At 43.0% G+C, this 27,984-nt stretch overlaps 1 protein-coding gene across 4 annotated transcripts in view; it reads right to left on the bottom strand.

The window, feature by feature from the left end:
* Positions 1-27,984, bottom strand: part of NHS (NHS actin remodeling regulator) — a 393,921-nt gene that overhangs the window by 55,702 nt on the left and 310,235 nt on the right. For all 4 annotated transcript variants that reach the window (XM_053917252.1, XM_053917251.1, XM_053917253.1 and 1 more), the window contains exon 2: positions 7,117-7,269. In XM_053917252.1, the coding sequence (XP_053773227.1) occupies positions 7,117-7,269 (153 nt within the window). The remainder of the gene's footprint in view (positions 1-7,116; positions 7,270-27,984) is intronic.

A 27,984-nucleotide genomic window follows, 5' to 3' on the forward strand; every position in this document is an offset into this window, starting at 1 on the left:
TTGCCAATGATACCTCAGACAAGGGCCTGATCTCCAAAATATATAAAGAACTCACACGACTGCACTCCAGGAAGACAAACAACCCAATTAAAAAATGGGCAAAGGACTTGAACAGACACTTCTCCAAGGAAGACATACAGAGGGCCCAGAGACATAGGAAAAGATGCTCAGCATCACTAGCCATCAGAGAGATGCAAATTAAAACCACAATGAGGTACCATCTCACACCAGTCAGAGTGGCCAGCATAAACAAATCCACAAACAAATGTTGGAGAGGATGCGGAGAAAAGGGAACCCTAGTGCACTGTTGGTGGGAATGCAGACTGGTGAGGCCACTGTGGAAAACAGTATGGAATTGCCTCAGAAAACTAAAAATGGAACTGCCCTTTGACCCAGCAATTCCGCTGCTGGGATTATACCCTAAGAACCCTGAAACACCAATCCAAAAGAACCTGTGCACCCCAATGTTCATAGCAGCACAATTTACAATAGCCAAGTACTGGAAGCAACCTAAGTGCCCATCAGCAAACGAGTGGATCCAAAAACTATGGTATATTTACACAATGGCATTCTACGCAGCAGAGAGAAAGAAGGAGCTTATACCCTTTGCAACAGCATGGATGGAACTGGAGAGCATTATGCTAAGTGAAATAAGCCAGGAGGTGAGGGACAAATACCACATGATCTCACCTTTAACTGGAACATAATCAACAAAAGAAAAAAGCAAACAAAATACAACCAGAGACATTGAGGGGGGGAACAGTCTAGCAGTGGCCAGGGGGGAGTGGGGTGGGGACAGTGGGAAGAGGGGATTGCAGGAACTATTATAAAGGACACATGGACAAAATCGGGGGGGATGGTGGGGGTGGGGGAGGGAGGTGGGTTCAGCTGGGGTGGGGGGAGGGAAGGGGAGAAAAGGCATACAACTGTAGTTGAATAACAATAAAAAATAAATTTTAAAAAAAAAGTACAAATTGTTAGGTACAGAATAGACAGGGGGACCTTAAGAACAGTATAGGAAATGGAGTAGCCAGAGAACTTATATGTATGACCAGTGGGCATGAGCTAAGGGGGAGGATCCTCAGAGGGAATGAAGGGTACCAGTAGAGGGGGGCAAAGGGGGAAATTGGGAAAATTGTAATAGCATAATCAATAAAATACATTAAAAAAGAAAAAAAAATCAAGATATCTGTCTATGTCTGCCTCTTTCACTAGAAGGAAAACAGAGACTATATATTCTTTAGCTTTTGATACCAGTGCCCTACTGTGCTTGAGATGTAGTGTGGTCTCTGTAAATGTTTGTTGAATGACTGAAAGGAAGAATGAATCAATGCTTTTGTCAAAGTCTAGTGTTTTAACATTAGAGAGTATTCCATACTGGGTATGGCCTATCTCTATCTTTTTTACTGACTGGTAGGTCCTTCTCTAGGTCTTATTGCTTGTGTCCACTGGCCTTGGTAATGCCAACCCTTTTCCCCTTTGCTGTAGTCAGTGTGATGCACACTAAATGTACCTGAACACTATTGAGCTTTCAGATTTCTTTCCATGTCTCATTTGGCTGTCTGTGGACCTCACTGCCTGAACTGCTGACTTTGTCCATGGCCAGAAAACATGGTAGTATTTCTCATCTTACTTTGGTTGAGATTTTTTAGACAAATGTTGACTCCTGTTCACAAACAGTAAAATTCTTCATCACCATGTAGGCAGTCTTTGCTAAAGTGCCTTCACAGCCAATGTTTGTCAAGAAACGGAACTAAATACTTCTTTTTAGATAAATGCTTTCCTTGTTAAATTGTCTACCTCCAGTACTACCCTCATTTTTCTCTGCAAGCAAACAGTGGGCTTTTTACTAAATGAGCAGTGCAAGGAAAAACTTTGACATCCTTAAATACATAATGAAATGTAAAATACAGTTGTCACTGGTTAGGAAAAGGTGGAAGGAAGGTAACAGTCTGGAGAGAGACAACTCAATTTCCCATTCAATTGCTTCTATCCTACACTTTCTTAAATATATCTCTTTTCATTCACCCTGGGTCAGGAGTAGGTAGGCTAGATTAATGGCTCCCCTAATAATGCCTTTTTCCTGGTGGTGGGGTGGGGAGAACATTTGTCTGCTAGAGCCTGTCTACTAGAGTCAACTCTTGGTTCTTATTACCTTAGATGAATAGAACTTAGACTATAGCCCTGAAACTTGAAAAGGAAGGAAATATAAAATATAAATATCTCTTTATAGCCACCTCGTAATCTTTCCCTAGCTTACAAACATAAACAATGGCACCACTTAAAGCCATTATTGACTCTGACTATAAAGAATTGCTAAGAAAAAAGTGGGGGGAGGAGAATCAGATTCTAAATAGCTTGAAATCCATTATAGTGCTACTTGTTCTGGGGAGCCTTTCCTGAAGCTCCATGGCATGATTAATGGCTTTCCTCTGAGTCCCCATATCACTGTGTTAAAATTACCTCGTTACTCGTCATCTTCCTTACTAGATCAGGAATTCCTTGTGGGCAGGGACCATACATTATAGCTCTCTGAATCCCAAGTTTAGCACAATGCCTGGTCCTCAATAGGCTTTGTTGAGGGGTCTCCTATTGAACAGATCTTGAAAGCAGCCAATTTCTAGGTTTTGATCTTAATACTCCAGCTCCCTCCTTATAGCTTCATTATCCACTCCCTTCGGTGGAAGCCAGGATATTCCAGCTGTCCAAACAGATAACCTACAGGGAAGTTACTGCAGCATTTGCTTAACAAGGCTGTTGCCTGGATAGGTTAGAATTAGTCATGGCCACCAGATGGCAGAAGTAGTTTTCTGATGATCACACTACTAAGCTACTGTGTTTGTTGGACAAGGTTAAAAAAAAGTCACTTTCTAATTTTAATTCTACACTGCATGTTTTTAATTCTATGATGCCTATAATTCCTGTTTATGACTCTCTGCAGTGCTATTAAAACCATTACACCCAAGATTTCTTACTGAGACAACCAGAAAACCAGCCAGTCTGTGGAGGCAAGATACAGCTGTAGGGTCTTCCTTCCAAACCCCAGGAGGCCCCACATCCCTGTCAGCCCCTAGGAGGAAGTTTGGAGAAAACTGATATTGGCACTTGCTATCTTCAGTTCTGCCATTAAGTCCAAACCTGACACACAGTGAAATGTGATAGCTTATGAGCAGCTCAATGCTATCTGGTTGAATGTGGAAAAGTTGAATCAATGATGACTTATGAATAATAATAAAAAGATAAAAATAATTATGGCTAAAGGGCTAACATTACTCAAGCTATCTAATGATGGGATCAGAGAAAGTATTTAGTGAGAGTGATCACATTCCTCTGTCGCCATTCTGTGCCCTCAATGCTTAACCAGTTTTCTACAGTTTTATTCAGTTGCACAAACATTAATTGAGGACCTATTAGTTTCACGCTAAGTGTTTGGAATAAAAAATATCCTTGCCCCTGAGTTGCTCATGGATTAATGCTTAAAGATAGACCCATAAGTGTTTAGTTATGATATAAGCTTATAAAGTGGCATAATGGGAAGATGCACAGGATATTATGGAAAGGGTGCCTAATCAAAGCTGCAAAGGAATGGCAAGAGTATTAAGGAAGATTTCCAGAGGGTGACTTGCACCAAAAGTTTGGTAAAGAAGACCTTTTTAGCCAGGTATAATATCAAAGTGAATAATAAGAATGCCGGAGAACCAAGATGGTGGCGTAGGTAGACACACTGCGCCTCCTCGCACAACCAGAACTGACAGAAAATCCAACGGCAAGAAAGTCCGACACCAAGGAAATAAAAAATAAACGTTCATCCAGACCGGTAGGAGGGACAGAGACGGGCAGCGGGGGCGGAGAGGACTCTCGTTGCCGTGGCGGGACCGAGACTGGCGGAGTGTGGGACCAACAGGGCAGGCAGTCTGACGACTAGCAGACCCTGTGGCCCCACATTCGCGCACAGACAAACCGAGAGGTCCGGACTCAGAGTGGTGGAGAACGGGGCAGGCAGAGCGGTGGGTAGCACCCTGTGGCCACACATTCCTGCACAGATAAACCGGGACGAACGGTGGGGAGCAAAGCAGACCGCGTAACCCAGGGCTCCAGCGCGGGGAAATAAAGCCTCAGACTTCTGATTGAAAATGCCCGTGGGGGTCGGGGCAGCAGCAGGAGAGACTCCCAGCCTCACAGGAGAGGTAGTTGGAGAGACCCACAGGGGCCTAGAGTGTGCACAAGCCCACCCACTCGGGAACCAGCACCAGAGGGGCCCAGTTTGATTGTGGGTAGAGGACTGAAAGACTGAAATCCGGTGGAGAGGGGAGCGGGCACCATTGCTCCCCCTAGGCCCCTCCCCCACATACAGCGTCACAGCACAGCGACCAGCATTACCCCGCCCCAGTGAACACCTAAGGCTCCGCCCCTTAAAGTAACAGACGCGCCAAGACCAAAAAAAAAAAAAAAGGCCCAAATGACAGAACACTTCAAAGCTCCAGAAAAAATACAACTAAGCGAGGAAGAGATAGCCAACCTATCGGATGCACAGTTCAAAACACTGGTTATCAAGATGCTCACAGAATTGGTTGAATTTGTTTAAAAACCAGATGAAAAAATGAAGCCTATGCTAAGAGAAACAAAGGAAAATGTACAGGGAACCAATAGTGATGCGAAGGAAACTGGGACTCAAATCAACGGTGTGGACCAGAAGGAAGAAAGAAACATCCAACCAGAAAAGAATGAAGAACAAAGAATTCAAAAAAGTGAGGAGAGGCTTAGGAACCTCCAGGACATCTTGAAACGTTCCAACATCCGAATTATAGGGGTGCCAGAAGGAGAAGAGGAAGAACAAAAAATTGAAAACATATTTGAACAAATAATGAAGGAGAACTTCCCTAATCTGGCAAAGGAAATAGACTTCCAGGAAGTCCAAGAAGCTCAGAGAGTCCCAAAGAAGCTGGACCCAAGGAGGAACACACCAAGGCACATCATCATTACATTATCCAAGATGAATCAGAAGGAGAGAATCTTACAGGCAGCAAGAGAAAAGGACACAGTTACCTACAAAGGGGTTCCCATAAGACTGTCATCTGATTTCTCCAAAGAGACCTTACAGGCAAGAAGAGGCTGGCAAGAAGTATTCCAAGTCATGAAAGGCAAGGACCTACATCCAAGATTACTGTATCCAGCAAAGCTATCATTTAGAATGGAAGGGAAGATAAGGTCAAGTTAAAGAAGTTCATCATCACCAAGCCCTTATTATATGAAATGTTAAAGGGAGTTATCTAAGAAAAAGAAGATAAAAAATAGGAACAGTAAAAAGGACAGGAAACTCACAGTTATTAACGACCACACCTAAAACAAAAACAAGAGCAAACTACGCAACCAACTAGAACAGGAAGAGAACCACAGAGATGGAGATAACATGGAGGGTTGTCAATAGGGGAGTGGGAGAGGGAGAGGGGGGGAAAGGTACAGAGAATAAGTAGCATAGATGATATAGGTGGAAAATAGACAGGGGGAGGGTAAAAATAGTGTAGGAAATGTAGAAGCCAAAGAACTTATAAGTATGACCCATGGACATGAACTGTAGGGGGGGAATGTGGGAGGGAGGGGGTGGGCAGGATGGAGTGGAGTGGAGTGGGGCGGGAAATGGGACAACTGTGATAGCATAATCAATAAATATATTTAAAAATAATAAGAAGAATGCCAGAGATACTTCTAGAGGATACTGATCATCACTTTTCATTATAAGTGTCACAGTATCTGCACTAATAACCAAGGAGAATTTTTAGCAACAATTGTGTTAGGGATATCAGTACATTAGCTCTTTTATTAAAGGGGAAAAAGACTAGGGATTGGGGAAAAGGCAAAGTCATACACATGTGAAATTATAACCTAAAAACAACATCTGCCATTTTATTTCCCCATCTTGACAGTGACATTAAATTATTTTATTTGAATTTTAATAATTTTACAAAATACAATTTTTTAAAGCAGCATAGGGAATTTGGAACAAAGACATTGAAGGTATAGACATTATCTGTCTCCATAGCAAAAATCTAAAGGTCAAAAAAGCTGGCCTGCCAACTTCTGACATCCAATTTAGGGTGATCTAAGAGGATGATGCCAGTTTTTAATCTCCTTGTCCTAATTACTATGGTTTTAAGGCACTGAAAATTAACCAGTGTAAGAAAGGGCTGTCTCTTCTTCCTTGGCTGCTATGTGCCTATCTCTGGCACTCTCAGGATTGTGAGAGAAACAGAAGTAGAAATATTTAGTTATTTCCCTAGAGCACAGTGTATGGTAAAGAGGAAAAGAGCTCTGGCTGAGGGTCTGGAGGCCCATGTCTGGGTCCTAGCACTGTACTTAACCTGCTATGTGTGAGCCTGAGCAAGTTTCCTGACATTTCTAGGCCTCTACATGCTCCACTGTAGAATGGACCAGATCACTGGTTCTCAACAGGAGCAAAAGAGCCCTCTGGTAGAGGTTTGATGATTGGGAGGGAGCCAACCAAGGATGGCAGCTATCCTACAATGAACACACAGAACAGTCCTGAACAATGAAATAGCACCTCAGGTCCCACAAATATCCCACAAGAATTTCTTATAAGGGGAGAGTCTAGCACTTATTTCTGAATCAAACCTAATTCCTTGTTAATTGTAATCCAAGGGTGGTTGGCTTTTTTTTTCTTTTTGCTCATGTTTAAAGTACTGTTAATGCATCAGTTTTTGTGGTGTCCTCCTGCCCCTCAACCCCTTTGTTTCCTTATACTTTTTATTCAGAATAGCTTCTGAGTGTCTTTACTTAATTCAAACCTACTTTGATAGGTGCAAACATCTGACTGCTTCATTATGTCTTCTAGTGCAGTCATGCCTAGTCATTTGCATATTGCAAATATTAATATTTTTCTTTTAAAATTCTCTTTATTTTCATATTTAGACTGTATGTGTATAGGGTGTATAAGTAGGTTATAATATCCACTAATTCATTCCAGGGTAGAAAAAGGAGTGTTTCTAAGTACTTGCTATAACAAGAGGAGGTGTTGGGATTAGTGGAACAGAGAACAACTCCTGGACCTGGATGGGACATGCTTTGAGTTCCCTCCCCGAAAAGCCTGGGATCAGTCACCTCTGCGCAGGGCTTGCAGGCTCTGCCGGGCGTGGCGGTGCAGCTCCTCCACACAGGGTGGCCTTGTGGTGGGGAGGAAGATGTTTCTCTGCTGGTGCCACGGTGCACGGTAGTACACGCTCAGCTTACTCTCGATGTCCAGGTTGGAGACGGCTGTAACACAGAGAAACAGGGCATTATACTTGAGTAGCTTTAAACTGTGTATTTGGCAGACTCCAGGCTGGGGAGGGAGATAAGTGTGGGGTCTGGGTGGAGTGCAATTCCAGACTGCTGCATTTATATTGGGAACTCACTCAAGGCTAAAGAAAGGTTTGAAGTTTAGAGCAGAGACAGGGACAACTTTGCTACAACCCAGGGAATGGGAAACCCCAGGACATCAACCAGCTAACTTATCCACACCTTCATTTTCTACTCTGTCAGCCGTTCATCAACCTGGACAAGCCCCTGGCCAGCCATGCTTGGGGGTAGGGGGTGGGTCCTGCCTTCCAAGAAAGCAGAGAAAAGCCTCAAGGATGAGTCTAAAAGGTTGTCCCAGCTCCTGTCTTCTGGCCACAGGGCCTCAGAAATATAGTTCTACACACCTGCTCCTGATGCTCACCTGAACTTTGCTTTTTGCTGGCCCTGCTTTCTGTCTCCTGTGACCCTTGGCCCATGACCTTCACTATTTTACCTTATCCTGCCTTCCACCTGCTAACCCCATTGCCTGCCATGTTTCAAAGCATTACTCCGTTTCCCTAGTTTCATCCACAGGAGAACACAAACATTAAAGATCCCATTTCATGGGTGATGGGTGTTAAGGGAGGGAAACCACAGAGGTGCTGGTGAGCAGAGGAGCACAGAACTTGCAACTCATCCAAGAGATCAGGGACAGAGGCCTCCTTCCCCAAAGCACAAAAATTTACCTACTATGTCTTTTTCATGCACACACTGAGCCTCAGATGGAGATCGCCCATGAGTCAAAGACATTCTTATGGAAGGAGCTGTTCCTAAGCAAGAGGATTCTGATGAGGAAATTATTGCACAGAGGAACTCCTAAGCACCTAGGCAACCTGCCAGCCTCAGAAATGGTGAGCACTGGCCCATTCTGCCTTATCCTCCAGACCTACTATACAGACCAGACCCCGTCTTGGGCTCACTGGCTCCTCCCAGTCTCACTGACTCTTTCTGCTTCTTTTCCTCTTTTTCCCAGCGTGTGATTTGGAGACATTCTGCCCAACTGTGTATTCCTGTACCCCAAACAGGCTTTAGTTTCTCTCTGCTCCTTTTCTTTTTGAGGTCTAGTCTACCATTTGACTTTGTCTGAGAAGCCATACCTAGGACAAGATACTCTACAGATAGAACAAAAGGTAAATGAAAAAGAAGGAAGAATACTTTCGCAGAGGGGGAAAAGAAGAAAGAAAACTGGGACAAATGCAGCCTTTTGATAATGAATTCCCCACCCCTACCTCACTGAGTACTGTATTTATGGCAGTTCTTTTTGGTTTTGCTTTCGTTTTCTAATGCAATCATCAATAGTGTGTGTTTTTGTAGAATAATGCATCATACCCAAAGGAGCACCAATAGAAACAAAGACATATTTGCAAAGGTGCTAAAGAAACACCACATGGACAGAGTCAAAGGGGCAACACCATTTCTCTGAAACAGTGTTGTCCAACAGAAATTTTTGTGATGAAGAAATTATCTATAACTGTGCTATCCAATGTGGTAACCTCTAGCCACATTGGCTATTAAAGACTTTTAATTTTTTATTTTTTAAATTTAACCAATTAATTTAAGTTTAAATAGCCATAGGTGGCTATTGTGTTAGACAGTCATAATCATAAATAGTCTGTTATATTCCCTAACCTTCACCTACAGAGCACATTACTCTGTTTCACCTAGATTTATCCTTTCTTGGTGTTTAATCTCCAAGAATAATTCAAACCCAAAGGTTAGTGATCTCAGGATTATCTTCCTGTGTAGGGGATAGTACATTTAGGGAAGATTTCTATGGGGCCAAGAATAAAGGCATCAACTTTTCTTTCTTGAGTTTTCTTTCTATAACATCAGCCCTTTCTTTGGAAACTATAAGTGCTTGGGGAACCAGTCAGGAGTCATTGCGTCTGGGGGATAAGTAAACCTAGGAGGAATTGCTGAGGGAGAAGCCACCCTCTTCTTGGCCTCAGATGAGTATGGGAGGCCTGGGGATAGAAAGGGCAGGCCATATCTGGATCAGAGCTTTCCTTCTCTCAAGTATAAAATATGGGGATGTGCTGAAGACAGAGGCTTTAGTTAGCTACCCTCAGAGGAACACATGGATTCAATGACCATCATTAGCTAAAAAGTCAGCCTCTCCCTGGATGCAGAGGTCAACTGCCACCCAACAGGGCAAAGGTCATTACCAAACCCAATACAGGTGGCTGTAAACTCATGTGCTAGTGATGGCTGGGATAAGGGACAGAACAGAAGGCTTGTGTGGTGGAAAGATGAGGCAAGAGGTTCAGTGGTCAGTCCCAGAAGAAGAGTAGCTTCTGAGTGCTTCCTTAGGCTCACTCCTTCAGGAAGGCAGGAGCCAGCATCCGGAGTTGGGCCCAGGTGGCTTGGGAGTAGACCAGAAAAACTGTTACAGCCTCTCGTTCCCTGAGCACCACTGAACAGAAGCTCAGAGTGTTAACTTTTGATAGCCCCTCAGAAACTGGGTCAAGTGGCTGTGGCTCTTCAATCTTTGTGTGGGGAAGAGCTGAGCTCCTGCTATTTATCTCAATATTGATCTGAAGAGGAAACTCATCAGTTCATCAGAAGTGTTTGTCAAAAACACAGATTCCTGGGTTCCAACCTAGACTTCCTAAACCAAAGTTTCCAACAGAGAGGCCTAGTAATCTGTATATTTGAGAAGTGCCCCTAGATTATTTTTTATCATCGGACAAATTTGAGATACACAAAATGTTACCTGATGATGCCTTGGGATCTTCCAGAAGTGAAGGGAGATGGGCTACATGGGGAAAGGGAAGAAACTGCTGAAAACGGAAACATCCATCCACCCATGGAACATTTTCTAAATAGTTATAATGTCCCAGGCAAAGTACTAGGTGCTGGGATATAGCACAGAACAAAATAACACAAGAATCCTTGCCTGCATGGAATGTACATTCTCTGGTTCTCTGTGAAATGGTTTAGGTGTGATTCTACCTGGAAGCTATAGGATGGTAGATGTGACCTCTGGCAGATTCCTCCTGTTATGGTATTATACAATCCCCTGGGGATTGCTTAAGTCCTCTAGACTCTAAAGGCCAGAAACACTGAAGAGATTATACAGTCCCCACTTGTCCACCTCCACCTTTCCACATCAGACAATCCCAAAGTAAAAGATAAATTAGCATATCATAAAATAAATGTAAAGAAGTTCAGCCAAGTTCTCTTTTCTCCTTATTAAATATCAGATTATTTGAAAAAAAGCATTTTTCGATACCCTAAACACATTCTTACTGTGCCTATTGCACAACCCAGCTCTGAGTCTCTGGGCTGCTAATTGGCCTGTGACTCAGGACTGTGGATTTACAGACACAAAGACTAATGCATCAGTTCCAGCATGGGCAGCCAAGTCATGGTTCCTGGGAAGAACCAGCTCTTGCAATGACAGCCTTCATGAAGGGCTAGGAATCCTCACCTCTTCCCTATCTCAAGTCTTTTCTTTATCTGCTGAGAAGCTATAATGGATTTCTACCACACATTAACAGGTGCATATTTCACTCATCATTTGCCACAATAGTGTTTATCTCTTAGACAGGGAAGGGAAGGTAAACTCTGTAATGACTTTGCTTTCAGTTTTGTACTTTGGTTATAAAGCATTAACTACTATTATGTGTCTACCAGAGGCAGACAGATAGGCACTAATGGAGCTCTTCCAAGGAAAACTATCCCATTTTCCTTCTTTAAAAAATCTCTCTTTTTCTAAGTAACAGTCCAGCAAAAGTTGAATACACTCATTCATTAGCTCACTGCACCACTGTCATTGCAAGGCTGTCCCATACCTTCAGGTTCACCTTTGCCCCTTTCCTTCCGTTTTTAACAATTTCACCATGGCTAAGCCATGAAATATAGCACGCTTAGTACTCCCAGTAATGTTTGTTTTCATGAATATGATACAAAGCGAAGCAAGAAGGTTTCTCCTCTGATTATTTGGATACATCCAGGGATCCATCCCTCTGTGGTGGGCAGAATTCCAGGATAGCCACCAAGATTCCTGCCCTCTCATGTACATATCCTGTATAGTTCCCTCCCCTTGAGTGTAGGTGAAACCTGTGAATTGTTGTACTACCAGGCAAAAGGGATTTTAAGATCCCCATTCAGCTGACTTTGAGTTAATTAAAAGGAAGATAATTATCCTCAGTATATCTGACCTAATCATGTGAGTCCTTAAAAGAAGACAAGAAGCAGAAGAGACACTAATGCTGGCTTTGAAGAACAAACAACATAGAGAAGGTCACATGAAGGCAAGTAATGGTGGGTAGCCTCTGGGAGCTGAAAATCTCAGTCCTATAACCTCAAGGATCTGAATTCTAGCAACAATCAACTTGAAAGAGATCCCCAGGCCTCAGATAATAAATGAGCCCCAGCCAAAATGTTGATTGCGGCCCAGTGGGATCCTGAGCAGTAGACCCAGTTAACCTGTGCCCAGAATCCTGACCCTCAGATATTGTGAGATCATAAATGAGTGTTGTTTTAAGCTGCTCAGTCTGTGGTAATTTTTCATGACAACAGAAAACTAACACACCTTCCCACTATTTTATCTACTTTCCTAGAGCCAGTTGCTTGCTTTACCTAGTACTTGTTCTCTCCTCCCTTTGTTACTACTCCCCAAGGAAGGGACAGATAATGGCATGGGTTACAGTGTGAAATAGAGCTATGTGTCTCATTTTCATCCCCTACAGCAGGAAAAAGGTTTATGTGGATGTATCATTTCTCCTGTCCAAGGCTGTAGGCTCTTGCAGAGAGCTCCAGCCATATGCCAAGGTGTAAGCCAGGTACATTATATTCGTGACATGGTCACATAACCCAAAGATTACAATATTGCTCCCATTTTGCAAATAAGGAAACCAAAACTCAGAGAAAGTAAGTAAATCTCCAAAGTCACACATCTGGTAAGTGGAAGATCTGGGATTAGAAACCATCTCTGGCTTCCAAGCTGCTTCTCTTTCTAAAACCAATATTGAAATAAATTTGTCTAAGCTAAGACTGATCGGAAAGTGAGGAGGAGAGGGTTGTCTGCCACATAAAAGTATTTAGTGCTTCTCAAAATCAAAGTAAAGGACTCAGAACTGTTACTTTCTGTGTCATCCATAGAATTAGTTGTACCCAAGAACTGAGTGAATCTCTCAGAAAGTGTCCAGCACATTTGTCATATTATAGAAATACGAACAGCACTACAAGCACCAAATTGCTGGAAGAAAATGCCATTGTAGGAAATGTCCACAGAGCAGTGAAGTCTTTATAGACTGAACTTAATTCATTCCCCTGTCAAACTCTGGGGATAATGGAATTGCCTAGACCTTGATTCAGAGTAATGTATTGAAAGTATGGATATGGTCACTGGATTCATCTGAAATGAGCTGACTTGGAAGTTGAGGAAAACTAATGGCTCCCACTGTCTTGGAAAGGCCAGGAGGAGACTTGAGCTTAGGAACTGTTGGGAAGGGGTAAAAATCAGAGGCACATATAATCTTGCCCATAGCCTCTCCAGTCTTCAGTCTCCTCCTACCCTGCTAGGATTGCTACTTGTTCAACACTGCTTTCCCTGGCTTTGTGAGCCTCTCACTCCCTTAAAGCTTTATTAACCTCGGGAGAAGTACAAAATGCTTATTCTTGGTCTTTCTTCCTAGAAAGCCTCTTTACCTCAAGTCTCCACTCCTGCCACTGGCTCTCTCCCCATACTATTCCTTTTTCCTTCTCCCAGACTCTCAAGACTTTCAAAGGGGGAAGATGACAGCTGAAATCAAAGTTTGAATGCTACATGTGGTGAACAATTCAGAAGAATATGCAAAGTTACTCAGAAATGGAATTTCTACCCCTTTGAGGGAGGGAAGAGATTTTTTAAAAATGTTCTTAGAGTACTTACAGGATTAACTACCCACATACACCTTGTAAACCTTCCTGCCCTTCCACCCATCACACCCACCCCCATAACACAGCTGTCTTGCCAGGAACACATTTCTCCACAAACCATCCACTCTAATGCCCTGTGACAGAAAGCAGCAAGGAGTGCGTTAGCACGTTAATATATTAATGAGCATCTGAAATAGTCAGTGTCACAGACATGTCGCAGATTTGGTCCATGGATCCCTGCTACGCATAAGCCAAACCTCAGCAGTCATCAGCTTGGTAAGCAAAATGAAAATAGACCCTACTCAGGGTCTCTGTTGCTGCTGCCTGAGTTCTCAGATCTGTTAGGGAACTAGGGAGAGGATTTCTCCAAGTGAAACCATTCATTCCCACCTCTCTTCCTTCATTGGCAACCAGCCCCTTGCCCACTCTGCTTGGCAGCGTGGAGGAAGGAACAGGGTAGACAGCACCAAAACTCTGCCACCTGTGGAGCAGCCCAACACCAGAGTCAGGTTCCCACAGTCTGTCCCTATTGGGCTTCCTATTCTATAGAACCACAATAATTCAGACTTGTTCTCCACTATAGACATAGCATCCAACATGATCCCCTCAGCATCAGAAAAATTTAGGCTTCATGACAAGTTTCAGTGTCCTAAAACATTCCAGCACCCACAGAATAGAACATGTCTGTGTATTTATTTATATACTATAAAGATCTAGAACAATATTCCCATAGAAACATTCCCCCATATTCTAAAACAAAATGGTGCATCATACCAGAATACTGTTTAATTATTACTGTTACTATTGTTGTTTTAATGTCCGACATCCTGTGGAAAGGCCACTAGAAGCCTGGGTTCTACTTGCAGTTCTGTGCCCTTGTGCTTGTCACCAAACCTTCCTAGGATTCAAGTTCCCCATCTTTAGAAATGAGGATTTGGACCTCCTGCTCTCTGAATTCTGTCCTGCTCTGTTTATGCTTCTGCTTTCTACTAGTCACCAAAATTAAGTGAGGTTGCATCATCTACCCTGAAGGACTCTGTATTCAAAGTATGGCAGGGTGATCTTGGGGAATGACCCTGGGCTCTGGGATGGAAAACTGGGGATTCATCACAGCAGCAGTGGATCCAGAATGTGCCCCTGTACCCTCCTCTGTAAAGTGGGAATCTTAGAGCCTTTATAGAACAATTCTGAGAATCCAATGTAACGATAAAGTCCTTGTCATGTCACTGCTTACCAAATGTTAGTTTCCTTTCCTGGACTGGAAACAAAAGAAGACCAAGATACCAGGATTGGGGTCTAAGTTCGAAAGTCTGAAACTCTCCAAGTTTCTCTTTTCTTTATTCTCCTGTCTTCTTGGTGAGTGACATGTAAACAAAGATGAGGCCACTACAGATCACTTTCTTTTTTTCTTTTTCTTTTTCTTTTTAATATATTTATTGATTATGCTCTTACAGTTGCCCCATTTCTCCCCCTTCACTCCACTCCATCCTGCACACCCCTTCCTCCCACATTCCCCCACTATAGTTCATGTCCATGGGTCATACATATAAGTTCTTTGGCTTCTACATTTCCTACACTATTCTTACCCTCCCCCTGTCTATTTTCCACCTATCATTTATGCTACTTATTCTTTGTACCTTTCCTCCCTCTCTCCCCCTCCCACTCCCCTATTGATAACCCTCCATGTGATCTCCATTTCTGTGGTTCTGTTCCTGTTCTAGTTGTTTGCTTAGTTTGCTTTTGTTTTTATTATAGGTGTGGTTCTTAATAACTGTGAGTTTGCTGTCCTTTTTACTGTTCCTATTTTTGATCTTCTTTTTCTTAGATAAGTCCCTTTAACATTTCATATAATAAGGGCTTGGTGATGATGAGCTTCTTTAACTTGACCTCATCTGAGAAGCACTTTATCTTCCCTTCCATTCTAAATGGTAGCTTTGCTGGATACAGCAATCTTGGATGTAGGTCCTTGCGTTTAATCTTGGGTAATGTAATGATGATGTGCCTTGGTGTGTTCCTCCTTGGGTCCAGCTTCTTTGGGACTCTCTGAGCTTCCTGGACTTCCCGGAAGTCTATTTCCTTTGCCAGATTAGGGAAGTTCTCCTTCATTATTTGTTCAAATAAGTTTTCAATTTTTTGTTCTTCCTCTTCTCCTTCTGGCACCCCTATAATTCAGATGTTGGAACATTTCAAGGTGTCGCAGGCAGTCCGAGCACTAGCAGGCCCTGCGGCCCCACATTTGCACAGATAAACCCAGAGGGCCAGACTCAGAGTGGCGGAGAGCGGGGCAGGCAGAGCAGCGGGTAGCACCCAGCGGCACCACATTCGCCCACAGATAAACCGGACGAACGGCGAGGAGCAAAGCAGACCGCGCAACCCAGGGCTCCAGCACGGGGGGGGGGGGGGGGGGGGGGGGGAATAAAGCCTCAAACCTCTGATTGAAAACGCCCGTGGGGGTTGGGGCGGCAGCACGAGAGACTCCCAGCCTCACAGGAGAGGTTGTTGGAGAGACCCACAGGGGCCTAGAGTGTGTACAGGCCCACTTACTCAGGAACCAGCACCAGAGGGTACAGATCACTTTCTGATGGGAAGGAGGGGTGTCTTATCATATGGAAACTGAAAAGATGGCTGCCCACTACCAGAGAGCCTGTGATCTCTCTGACAGGTCAGATGTCCTTAATCTGTAATGTTATTGACTTGGGAAGCATTCAGTGTAATGACTTGGAGATGCTAATTCTCTGAGTCATTGTCAGAGGTGCAGCACTATACATCCTCCTTGGAAGCAGTTTATAATTCATTTAATTTTGGGTCATTCTGCTGCCATGTTCTACACTACACACTTCCTCCAGAATGTAAGCATGTAGCTATCTGTTACAGTTCAGCTATTGTTCTTAAAAAATTCCTTGGGGTGGCTAGAAGAGTCATTGGATTCTACCACTGGAAGGGACCTTAGAAATTATAGAGTTCTGTGTTTTTTCAAACCTCAGGGCATAACCCATTAGTGGATTGTGAAATCCATTCAGCAGGTCAAAAATAGCGTTTTAAAAGTAATGAAATAGAAGAGAGTAGAAAAATACCAAAATGCACTGCATGTAGTAAGTATTGTTTTGTGAAGCTACTGTTTCTATTATGTGTGTGCATGTGTATGTGTATGTGTGTGTATGCAGGATTATGATGTAAAAATGTGTTTGTTGTCTTGTAGCAGTCAGCACATTGACAGCTACAATTTAGGCCACCATTCTCATGCACTGATGAGGAAGCTGAGGTTCAAAAATTTGACCCAAGATCACAGAGCTGATATTTGGCAGAAGCAAAAACAAAGGTCAAGGTTCCCAACCCTGGGTCCATGCAGTTCCCTTGGCAACCTCTTCCTCCCATGCCAACATTCAGCCTGGATGCTGCACCTTTCATCTCTCTCTGTTGTGATTTGCTACTTATTACATTTATCAGGCTATTTTTCCAAATTAAAAACACACTTTCTCACTTGTTCTCTAAGAAACAGCATTTTAATTTTAGGATTTCAGGAGCATGTCACCCCAGGGAATGAAGAACATGTTCTCTGGGGATGCTGACATCACCACCAGTCAGCATATCTCATATTGAGTAGCACTAGTATAAAGAGTGAGAGATCAAGGCTACAAGGCAGGTGTTAGATTGAACAATAATAAATTAGTGATAGTCAACTGTTTTGCTCTAGAAAAACTATCTTGATAGCTCAATCCAATAATTACATCAACCTTCAAGTTAGCTTTACCAGAGGGGCCATCATGATCTTAGACAAAGTGCTTGCTTTTCAGCAACTTGGACTGAAAATAGCCAGCCTATCACCAAATCATGACACATTTATTCCAGTTTTCAAGGCTTTTATGACCAAGCTTAAATCAGAGTGAGAGGAATAGGAGCTTGGCTCAATCCTTGCTTCATTAGCCCCATACCCCTTAAACAGACATTGGCAGTTTTAAAAGTTTACAAACATGTTAAAATATAAGGCAAGATAATACTAATTAGAAATAAGAAATTTGATCTTTTAGGAGAACCAAATGGATAGTTAAGAAATGCTTCCAAGATTCAGAAAAGGGTGAATGTCACAAATGTTTTCATTATTTGAGAAGAACCAGACATGGTTCGTTATAGGGAAGACCATGAATATCATCCTATGGTACTCTTAGTTCCTTGAAGGCATGGAAATTGAGAGGAAAGATGGCACTCTGCCCACAAAGATTAATATGATTTTAAGTCTCTTCTCTCCCGCTCGAACCAGATGTGATGTCATGAACATGGGTGCCTTTGACATTCTAGGGAAGAAATTAGAGCTGGAGTGGGAAGGGCAACTTAGAAAAACCATGTGAAATCACCTTTTTATTCAGGAGAAATTGTGCACAGCCACTGGCTGTAAGAGGAAAGGGTTCTGTTTCCAATATGGTGCATGGAGCCTCTTTGGTCCTCCTGGACAGATCCTTGTCTTGGTTAATTTGTGAAGCAGTAAAGTAATTAGCATGTGACACCCAGTTACATATGTTAATAAATCTCTTTAGGTAGAGATGAGTCTCTTAAAATTTACTTAGAGATTATCAGCAACAACAAAATTTAAAAATACTTACAAAAGGTCCCACATACCACCCCCACTGCACTTTGTTAGAATTATTACTTGCTAATTAGTATGTTTGTAGGTAGAAGAGAAGTGATGCCATTTATTGGGCCCCCAAAAAAGCTATAAATACATGAACCTGCAGGCCAAATGGAATTCTTTTCTGACTTTACCACCCCCAAAGCCTAGACATTTATTATGAGTTCTGTGCTCTCTATAAAAGACACACAGCCTAAGCTATAAGACTGCAGGAAACTTAGGGCACTATACACTGACCCTGAGCCAGAAAAGATGTGTTCTCTTGTGACTCAGTTAGCCTGAGTCTAGCTGAGTTTGCAGTGATACCTTGGGAGATCCACTTTCCATGGTCAATGGCTGTTTCCCTCTCTATCTGCCCATGGAAAACAGGCTCAGAGAATGAAAATAAGAGTTTGGGTTTCCCCAAGATAGGAATTGAGACAAAGGTTCAGGTCCAACCAGTTTATTTAGGAGGTAATGCTAGAAAGCTACCAAAAGAGTGAGCAGGAAAGTGAAAAAATGGAAGGGAAGGAAACCAATAAAAGATATGCTTAAGAGCATGTTATCAGTGTGGATAAGTGGGGCTGGATCATATCAGGGGCCAGTGCAGAACACACACACTCCTTAGAGGCAAGGAAGTTGGGATGTTTATCTACCACTTCCTTTCAGTCATTGGTTGAGGGCTGCCTAGGCACCAGAGCAATATTTCCCTGGTAATTTAAGAAAAGTAGGCTCCCTAACCCGAGAAAGCCCTCAGGCCAAGAATGCAAGTCCTAGGAGATGTAAGTCTGGCTGCTGTGCACTGAAGTGATAAGGATGAGGAAATATAGGCAGGGCACCAATATTGTCTTGGGGGTTTTAGGAATGTAACCCTCACAGCACACAAGCATGTGTATTTCAAATTTCAGATACCTTGATTGTATAGCTAGCTAATTTTATCCTTACCCGTGGACATTTTTTTTCATTGTTTTTAGAGAGAGGAAAGGAGAGGGGGAGAGAGGGGAATGTCAACATGAGAAACATTGACTGGTTGAGTTCTTGTATGTACCCTGACCGGGGCTCGAACCCGCAACCTGGGTATGTGCCCTGACCGGAAATTGAAACTGTGACCTTTAGGTCTATGGGACAATGATGCTCCAACCAACTGAGCCAAACCAGCCAGGGCAACAGCTGGCCAATTTTAAAAGTTGTCTAATGCCAAAGTGTCTTAAAAATAAATTTATTATTAGAGTCTCCCAAAATGGCAGTGAAGAGTCCTGATCAGATAGCTCTGGATGCTGGTTGGAGCAATAGCTGGGAAGACTGTGGCTTGGAGGCATGGCTGAGGGGAGACTGACTTTTGCAGGGGTATGGATAAGGTACCCTCGCTATTCCCAGAGTCCTGCTTCCTGTATGGCATTAAGCAGGTCACTGGGTCTCTAGAGGTCTGTTTTCTCCTCTGTCAGAGATTCAGGTATGATAAAGTGTCCTACGTTCATCCTGTACATTAGCTGCCCCAGACATGAAATCAGCCCTATCTCCAAGAAGCCCTGGCTCCTCTTGAAGGGATCAGGCTTTAGAGACCACATTCTACATGCCAGGGGTAGTCATTGTTGATGGGCTGCCATTGACTCTAGACTTCTTCAATAGACAGAACTAGAAAATATGTAAGTTTCAGAAGGTTAAGATAAATCATAAGTTCAGAGTATTTCCAATTCAAATCTAACATTACAGGTTTGAATTCAACTTCCTTGATTTTACAATTGATCTCTTTTCTCTTATGTTGAAAATCTTGATTCTTTATGACAATGACACAATTTCTTATTTAAATAGTCTCAAAATGACTACAATTATACAACTGATTTTAGCTTTAGATTTCTTTTTGGCTTCCTTTTGTCTTTAGGATATTTACTAGAAATGGACGATAAAGAGTACTTTGTTTAGAAGTCACATGAAATGACTGAAGGTGTTGAATACAATGATTATTGAAGGCCTGTCTATTCCTTTAGGTATATAAAATGAGTAACTATGAGAGGCTCCTGGCTGCCCAATTTAGGTGGATCTAGTTCATAAATAACTAAAATCCATCTAAAGTTTCTGCATTTTTAATTTACAGTTTATTGAGGAAAACATACAAGCCTTCTTGCTGTGCATGCTCATCTGCCCCATGTGTTGCAATATTTAGAAAACTAGGAGTTTCTTCCCTTCCCTCCTCGCCTCTTGGAAACTCAGCCAGTGGCCCTCAGAGGAGCTATACTGGGTTTGTTGAGTAACAGCATAGAGAAGCCCATGTAGTGATGAAGACAGCCTTTGATCTACAGAAGACTTGAAAACTCAAGCTTGGAGGTCTTGGCATTTATTCCTGAGATCAAACACATATGTTGGCACCTGCAGGGAAAAGGGAAGTGAACAAGCCATTTTTGAACACAGAGCCTATGATGGAAACTCCATAAGCAATGGCAGAATCTACCGAAGGTCATGGACCCATCAGAAGCTATGAGAAGCCTCTCTGGGGAATCTCTCTGCTAAGAATTTGTCTAAGTGGACCACACACAGGGATCAGACCATTTCACCTATTATTGACTGTGAATGAGCCCAAATACCAAACATTAGGTTGAACCATATGAATTGGATATTTTTATAGATCAAAATAGTTGGGAATTGACCTGACCAGTGAGGCTCAGTTGGTTGAGTATTGTCCTGAAAAATGAAAGATTGTGGGTTTGATTCCCAGTCAGGGCATATGTCCAGGTTGCAGGTTCAGTCCTGGTTGGGGCGTGTGCAAGAGGCAACGAATCAGTGTTTCTCTCTCACATTGATGTTTCTCTCCCCCTCTTTCTCCCTCCCTTCCTCTTTTTCTAAAATAAATAAAAAATAAAAATTAAAGAAAAATATTTAGGCATTGTCAATTTCATATGGTTCAACTTTATAGCTCTTAAATAAGCATATGAGGATGCAAAAACTCAATAATCTTTCAAAATGGATAAATGACCTCCTATTTCCTCCTCCCAGGCTCAAGGCATATCTGTCAAGATTCTCTTCTCAGTTTGATTTGCTAAGGAGGCTGGCAGAGGTGAAAGGAGAGGAAAGGAAAAAAAAGGGAGAGGAAAGGCAACTGACTCTAGAGGGTCTCGTTATAGAACAAGGGCTTTGGGCCCCAGTCATGGCCAACATGGTTCAGAGATCCACCAACAAATCTCTGAGTGTACTGGAATCCCTGTCTAATTGCACTTGAGTCTGAAAAAAAACAGTGGCACCTCTCATTAAGTTCAAGGTACTATGCAGATGTACTTTAAGAAGAAAGAGATGTTATCAGTGCCCTCAAGAGTTTTTAACCTGGTAGCCACATAAAACAGATTAGATGATAATCCCAGGTAGGATCAAGTGTGTACCCTAAGAGAGGCACAGAGTGCCACAGATTCAGAGAAATGCTGTGTGGTTCGGCAAGGAGTACAGGGAATAGGTAACCTTGAAATGGGGGGAGGGTTGATGAATAGGATTAGTAGGGAGGCTGTAAAATGCTGGAAGAGAAGCATATGAAACTTCCATCTTGAGGTAAGAAAGATTTGAATACTGGCAATTTCCTATGAGGCAACCCAATATGAAGGTTGGAAAGAGTCTCACAGTCCAGTTCCCAGAAGAACCACTGTAGCTAGATCAGGAGTTGTGTGAAGTTGTGTGAAGAGGGAGGCAGCTTAGAGGCCGCCAAGGAGGAAAACAATACCACTTAGCATGTGTATGAACCAGGCACTGGGTTAGGCTCTTGACAGAGGTAATGTCATTTGGTTCCCACAATAAACCCAGGAAGCACATTTGATTATCTCCAATTTACTGAATATGAGCAGAGAGGTTAAGAAACCTGGCCAATGACTCAAAGATTATAAATACTAGACCAAGACTTGAAGTGAGTACATCTGATCTCTACTTTCTGTCTTGCTACCCTACTTTCTAACCTACACAGGACCCGATGTCCATTTGGGAAGACAATGGTCATCCTGGAAAGGAAGACTGAAATCATTCAGTGGAGAGCCCTGGTGGCTGGGATGAGGAACCTGCTACATAATAGAGAATGTCTTATTTGCTCCCCAAAGCAGAGCTCAAGACAAGTTGTTTGAGGATAGAGGTGGGGTTTCTTATGTATTTTTGTACTCTCTAGAACACTGATATGTTATAGAAGCTCAAGCATGTGGGTTGAGTGGATGTGGCTAAACTCCATAAATGGTTTAACCTATGGATTTTATGGCCCTTTCTGTCTGTTAGTCTATTTCCTTTCTTTTCCTGATCTCTTTCCTCCCAGATAAATTAATTCTACTCAATACCCAGCTCAAGTTGTATCTCCTTCATGAAGCCCTTCAAGATCCCCAGGGCCCAGTTGATTCATTCATTCATTGAGCAATGAGTGATTAAGGACCTCCCATGTGCCAGGCATTGTGCTAGGCACTAGAATACAGTGGTGGACATGACACACACAATCCTTGGCCTCATAGCGCTTATATACAGGTAGGAAGAAGTCTATAAAATAACCTGATTAATAAGGAAGCATATCATCAGGTAGTAATAATCACTCTGATGAAAAAAAAAAAAACCAGGGGGATGTGAGAGAAAGCAAGGGTAGTGGGAGGCACAGCATGGAGGAAATGACAGTGGAGACATAATGACCAGGAAGGCATGAGATTCTCAACTAGGTATCAGAGGTACCAAGGTAAGGGAGAGACAGAAGGTCCCTATCCATATGGGGCTGACCTCCAGTGGGATGACCTCTTACTCTACTTCATCGTGGCAGTCTGGCCTAGCTGGTTATTAAAAGCATTTCCTCTTATTCCTGGGTACACAGCTGGATGACATTTCCCAGCTTCCTTTGCAGTTGGATGTGGCCATGTATTTAGGTCTAGCAGTAGAATGTGAGCAGAAGTGATATGCACCAATTCCAGCACAGCCCATAAAAAACCTCCACACATTCTCCTTCATATTCTTACACCTTAGAAGCCATATACTGAAGATGGTAGATTCGTAAGATAGAAGGAACCTAGATCATTGAACTTCAGCCAGGAGAGGAGCTAGTCACCAATGAAGAAAATCCCATTTTGGACATTATGCAAGTTAGGAATAAATCTGAATTTTATTAAGTCACTGAGATGTTGGAGGCTATTTGCTACAGCAGCTCACATTACACTAATTCACTTAAGTTACTGTATCATTGCCATGGCTACTCATTTGGCCCCTTCTGGGCCTATGACATAGTTCCTATTGTATTACTGTTTACCTCTGTACTTTCAGTTCACTTTTCCTTCCTGTAGGTCCCATCCCATCAACTGAGATAGCCACAGTGCAGTCAGAGGCTTGCTCTTCTTAAGGGAATGCTTTGATATCGTATCTACTCACCAAAGCAGGATTTTATTTTCACTGCATCCAGCCAATGGATGCTTTTATGGTCCTTTAAGTCATTTGTATTTTAGGTAGGGGAATGGTCAATGCTTCCATCTTTTCTCTTTTAGTTTGCTTAAAATACGTGTTTTCTAGAAATACAATTACAATTCTTATCTCAATCCTTCCCCATATTATGATCATTTCTGAATTGGTGGGGCCAGGGTCAATATGACAGTACTACCCAGCCATTGTTGTAGTTGCTTATTTCCCTGTCAGACTCTACATTTTCAGGACAAAGTATTTCTTCTCTATGTATCTCAACACCAACCATAGAATCAGGCACACAGTAGGTGCTCAATAAATGCTTGCTGAATGAATAAATAAGGTTATTTAATGTTGTTAAATACCCTGGTATGAACCAAGATGGCGGCGTAGGTAGACACACTGCACCTCCTCGCACAACCAGAACTGACAGAAAATTGAACGGCAAGGGAAACGTTCCAATATCCGAATGTCCAACACCAAGGAAATACAAAATAAACATTCATCCAGACCGGTAGGAGGGGCGGAGACGGGCACCGGGGTGGAGACGACTCACGTGGCCATGGCGGGACTGAGACTGGCGGAATGTGGGACGAACAGGGCAGGCAGTCCGAGCACTAGCAGACCCTACAACCCTACATTTGTGCAGATAAACCGAGAGGGCCGGACTCAGAGTGGCGGAGAACGGGGCAGGTAGAGCAGCGGGTAGCACCCCGGGGGCCCACATTCGCACACAGATAAACCAGGCAAACGGCGGGGGGCGAAGCAGGCTGCGCAACCCAGGGCTCCAGCTCCGGGAAATAAAGCCTCAAACCTCTGATTGAAAACGCCCGTGGGGGTTGGGGCGGCAGCAGGAGAGACTCCCAGCCTCACGGGAGAGGTCGTTGGAGAGACCCACAGGGGCCTAGAGTGTGCACAAGCCCACCCACTGGGGAACCAGCACCAGAGGGGCCCAGTTTGATTGTGGGTATCAGAGTGAAAGACTGAAATCCGGAGGAGAGTGGAGCGGGCGCCATTGCTCCCTCTCGGCCCCTCCCCCACATACAGCGTCACAGCACAGCGACCAGCATTACCCCGCCCCAGTGAACACCTAAGGCTCCGCCCCTTAAAGTAACAGAAGCGCCAAGACAAACAAACAAAAAAATGGCCCAAATGACAGAACACTTCAAGCTCCAGAAAAAATACAACTAAGCGAGGAAGAGATAGCCAACCTATCGGATGCACAGTTCAAAACACTGGTTATCAAGATGCTCACAGAATTGGTTGAATCTGTTCGAAAAACAGATGAAAAAATGAAGCCTATGCTAAGAGAAACAAAGGAAAATGTACAGGGAACCAATAGTGATGCGAAGGAAACTGGGACTCAAATCAATGGTGTGGACCAGAAGGAAGAAACAAACATCCAACCAGAAAAGAATGAAGAAACAAGAACTCGGAAAAATGAGGAGAGGCTTAGGAACCTCCAGGACATCTCGAAACGTTCCAATATCCGAATTATACGGGTGCCAGAAGGAGAAGAGGAAGAACAAACTATTGAAAACTTATTTGAACAAATAATGAAGGAGAACTTCCCTAATCTGGCGAAGGAACTAGATTTCCGGGAAGTCCAGGAAGCTCAGAGAGTCCCAAAGAAGCTGGACCCAAGGAGGAACACACCAAGGCACATCATCATTACATTACCCAAGATTAAACGCAAGGACCTACATCCAAGATTGCTGTATCCAGCAAAGCTACCATTTAGAATGGAAGGGAAGATAAAGTGCTTCTCAGATGAGGTCAAGTTAAAGAAGCTCATCATCACCAAGCCCTTATTATATGAAATGTTAAAGGGAGTTACCTAAGAAAAAGAAGATCAAAAATAGGAACAGTAAAAATGACAGCAAACTCACAGTTATTAACGACCACACCTAAAACAAGAGCAAACTAGGCAAACAACTAGAACAGGAACAGAACCATAGAGATGGAGATCACATGGAGGGGTGTCAATAGGGGATTGGAAGGGGGAGAGGGGGGGAAAGGTACAGAGAATAAGTAGCATAGATGATAGGTGGAAAATAGACAGGGGGGAGGGTAAGAATAGTGTAGGAAATGTAGAAGCCAAAGAACTTATAAGTATGACCCATGGACATGAACTATAGGGGGGAATGTGGGAGGGAGGAGGTGGGCAGGATGGAGTGGAGTCGGGGGAAATGGGACAACTGTAATAGCGTAATCAATAAATATATATATATATATATATATATAAAATACCCTGGTATGCTTTGGAAATAATCTGCAAACATTTCTGTTCTTCAGAAAGCATTTCTAAAGCCAACCCCTCAATTTACTTTCAGTGTTAACAAAAGCTTTACCTTGAAAACTAGATGCATAGAAGTCAGGCTGAATTACAGGTTGCTTCGCAGCATCCACAGAAATGAAGATTGTGCGGGAGGGCACACTAAATAGGACTCTGCTTTCCTGCTTCTCTGCTAAGTGCTGGCTTTTTATTTTCCTTTGCTCTTTCTTCCCAAACTCTACCTTCAAATCATCTCTACAACTCTACAGGCAGTCTTTGTTCTGAGGCACACGTCTGTAAGTCACCTACCCAGTGAAAGCTGCAAGCACCCAGTTAGCCACAACGCTGTACAGGATTTCCCTTCAACCTCAGGCAACGAATGGGTTCCAGGGAGTAACTGTGGCTAATCTATGCTGAGATGCCTTTTCAGTGCCCTCAGACCAAGTTGGCCAACCCCACACGGGCTCTTGCCTTCACAGTGACCTGACCTAAATATCAACTTTCTTTGAGAGTCAGAGTGCAGAGCATCACTGATCAGAGACACCAAGGCCAGACCAATTTGGCAAAAGAGAGAGATCAGGAAAGGAATGGGCTCAACTTGGTAATGAAGTTCAGCCAATGTTCTGATTCTTTTTTTCACTTTCTTTTAAAGGCTGTCAAACCAACAGCTTTGGTGAGCACAACATTTATTTGCCTTTATCCACCCAGGTAAAGGTTTGTTCTTTCTAGAGCAAAAGCCACTTGGAACAAGTGATACACAAAGGTGTCTAGATTCCCATCTCTCTCACCATTGTGTTAGCTTACCATTGTGTCCTTCCAGGTCTTTTTAGATATTGGGTATTGGCTGAAGCCCATTTCGGAAATATTAGTGTTCTCCGTGGGGAGGGCTTTCTGCAAATACACAGAGTGTTATCTACTGGGGTTGCCCAAGCAAACTTTTTTCAGGGGTAACAAACTAGACATTCACTCCTCCTGGGTGAATTCTATGGAGCAGACAGTTCAGGGACTGAACTGTTGGGTCTATCAGGGCCTTTTTAGTAAAAAGTATGGGTTTAGGGATTTGGGCTGGGATAGACTCCAAAAGGCACATCTCAAAAATTATGAAAATCCCAGTTGAATTTCTATTGTTATTGTGAACTTAAAGATTGTTAGGGCCTTCATTTGCCTGCTGTTTTGCTAGACTGTGCTTTCTCCATCACTATCTTCTACTTTCTTTCCCTGTCCCCTTCATATCCCTTTCCCTGTAGTCCCTGATGAGGGCCTGGCCCTCTAACAGACCAAGACTAGCCTGCCCTTTTTAAGATATATTACATTTTCCAGCCTATAAGGAAACTCCTGTTATTGCTAGTTTTCTCCATTTGGTATATAGGGCAAAAGTAATAGCTCTCATGACTATGAAAAGAATGAAATCCTACCCTGGCTGGTGTGGCTCAGTGGGTTGAGCACAGGCTGCAAACCAAAGGGTCACCTGTTTGATTCCCGGTCAGGGCACATGCCTGGGTGGTAGGCCAGGTCCCTGTTGGGAGCCACGTGAGAGGCAACCACACATTGATGTTTCTCTCCCTCTCTTTCTCCCTCCCTTCCCCTCTCTCTAAAAGTAAATAAATAAAATCTTTTAAAAAATGAAATCCTTGAATATCCAGAAAAATCAGACTAAGAAACTGAAATGACTAGTCATGCCCTGTTCTTCACTCTTTACCCATTAAAAAAACAAAATAAAACAATGGCATTGCTCACTAATAAATATTAATCAGGAACCTGCCTGGCACTCCATTGTATAATTTTACCTTTGCTCCTGCAACTTACTTCTGCCACGCTTCTCACACAACTTCATGTGCTGAAGGTGATAGTGATATGAGAATCTACTGAGTTTATCCCTGCATGAGGCACTGAGATACATATGGCGTCTCTGTCCTCCTGGAGTTTGCTGTCTAGTAGGAGAAACAGATAACAAATAATCATACAGATATGATGTTAAGTGGTATAAGTTCTGTGAGAAAGTAAGCAAATGGGGTAAGAGGATAAAGAGTAGTAGGGTCACTGTTTTGGAGAGGATGGTGTGTAGCAGATAAGCTCAGTTCCTTGCCAGCATCCCCTTAATATTCATCTAGACACTCTGAAGGGCAGTCCCTGTGAACCCCTGAGACTTGGCCCCGGGGTGATTTTTTTCTTTTTTGCTGGCAATGGAAGAATGCTTGGCCCACAAGCAGGGCAAGGAAGAAGTATTAGAAAATGTATACCCCTGAGAGCAGTCCTCAGCAGTGACATATGCCCTCCTCTGATGTTAAGCTAACTCAGAAGTGTGGTTTTCACCTCTTCCAGAGTTCCTCAGCAGGACTGAACTCCAGCTGATTGCATGGTGACTGTTTGATAGCACATGTTTTATTGATCTGTTCCCTCCTCTCTCTCTCCTCCCTTCTCCCCTACAGGTGTTACCTGAACTTAAACTCAAATAAACCTCTTCTAATCCTTGTCTCAGGGTCTACTTCTGAGGGAACCCAAACTAAAATAGGTAGTTAGG

Source organism: Desmodus rotundus, chromosome X, assembly GCF_022682495.2.
Source record: "Desmodus rotundus isolate HL8 chromosome X, HLdesRot8A.1, whole genome shotgun sequence".
Classification (NCBI taxonomy): Eukaryota; Metazoa; Chordata; class Mammalia; order Chiroptera; family Phyllostomidae; genus Desmodus; species Desmodus rotundus.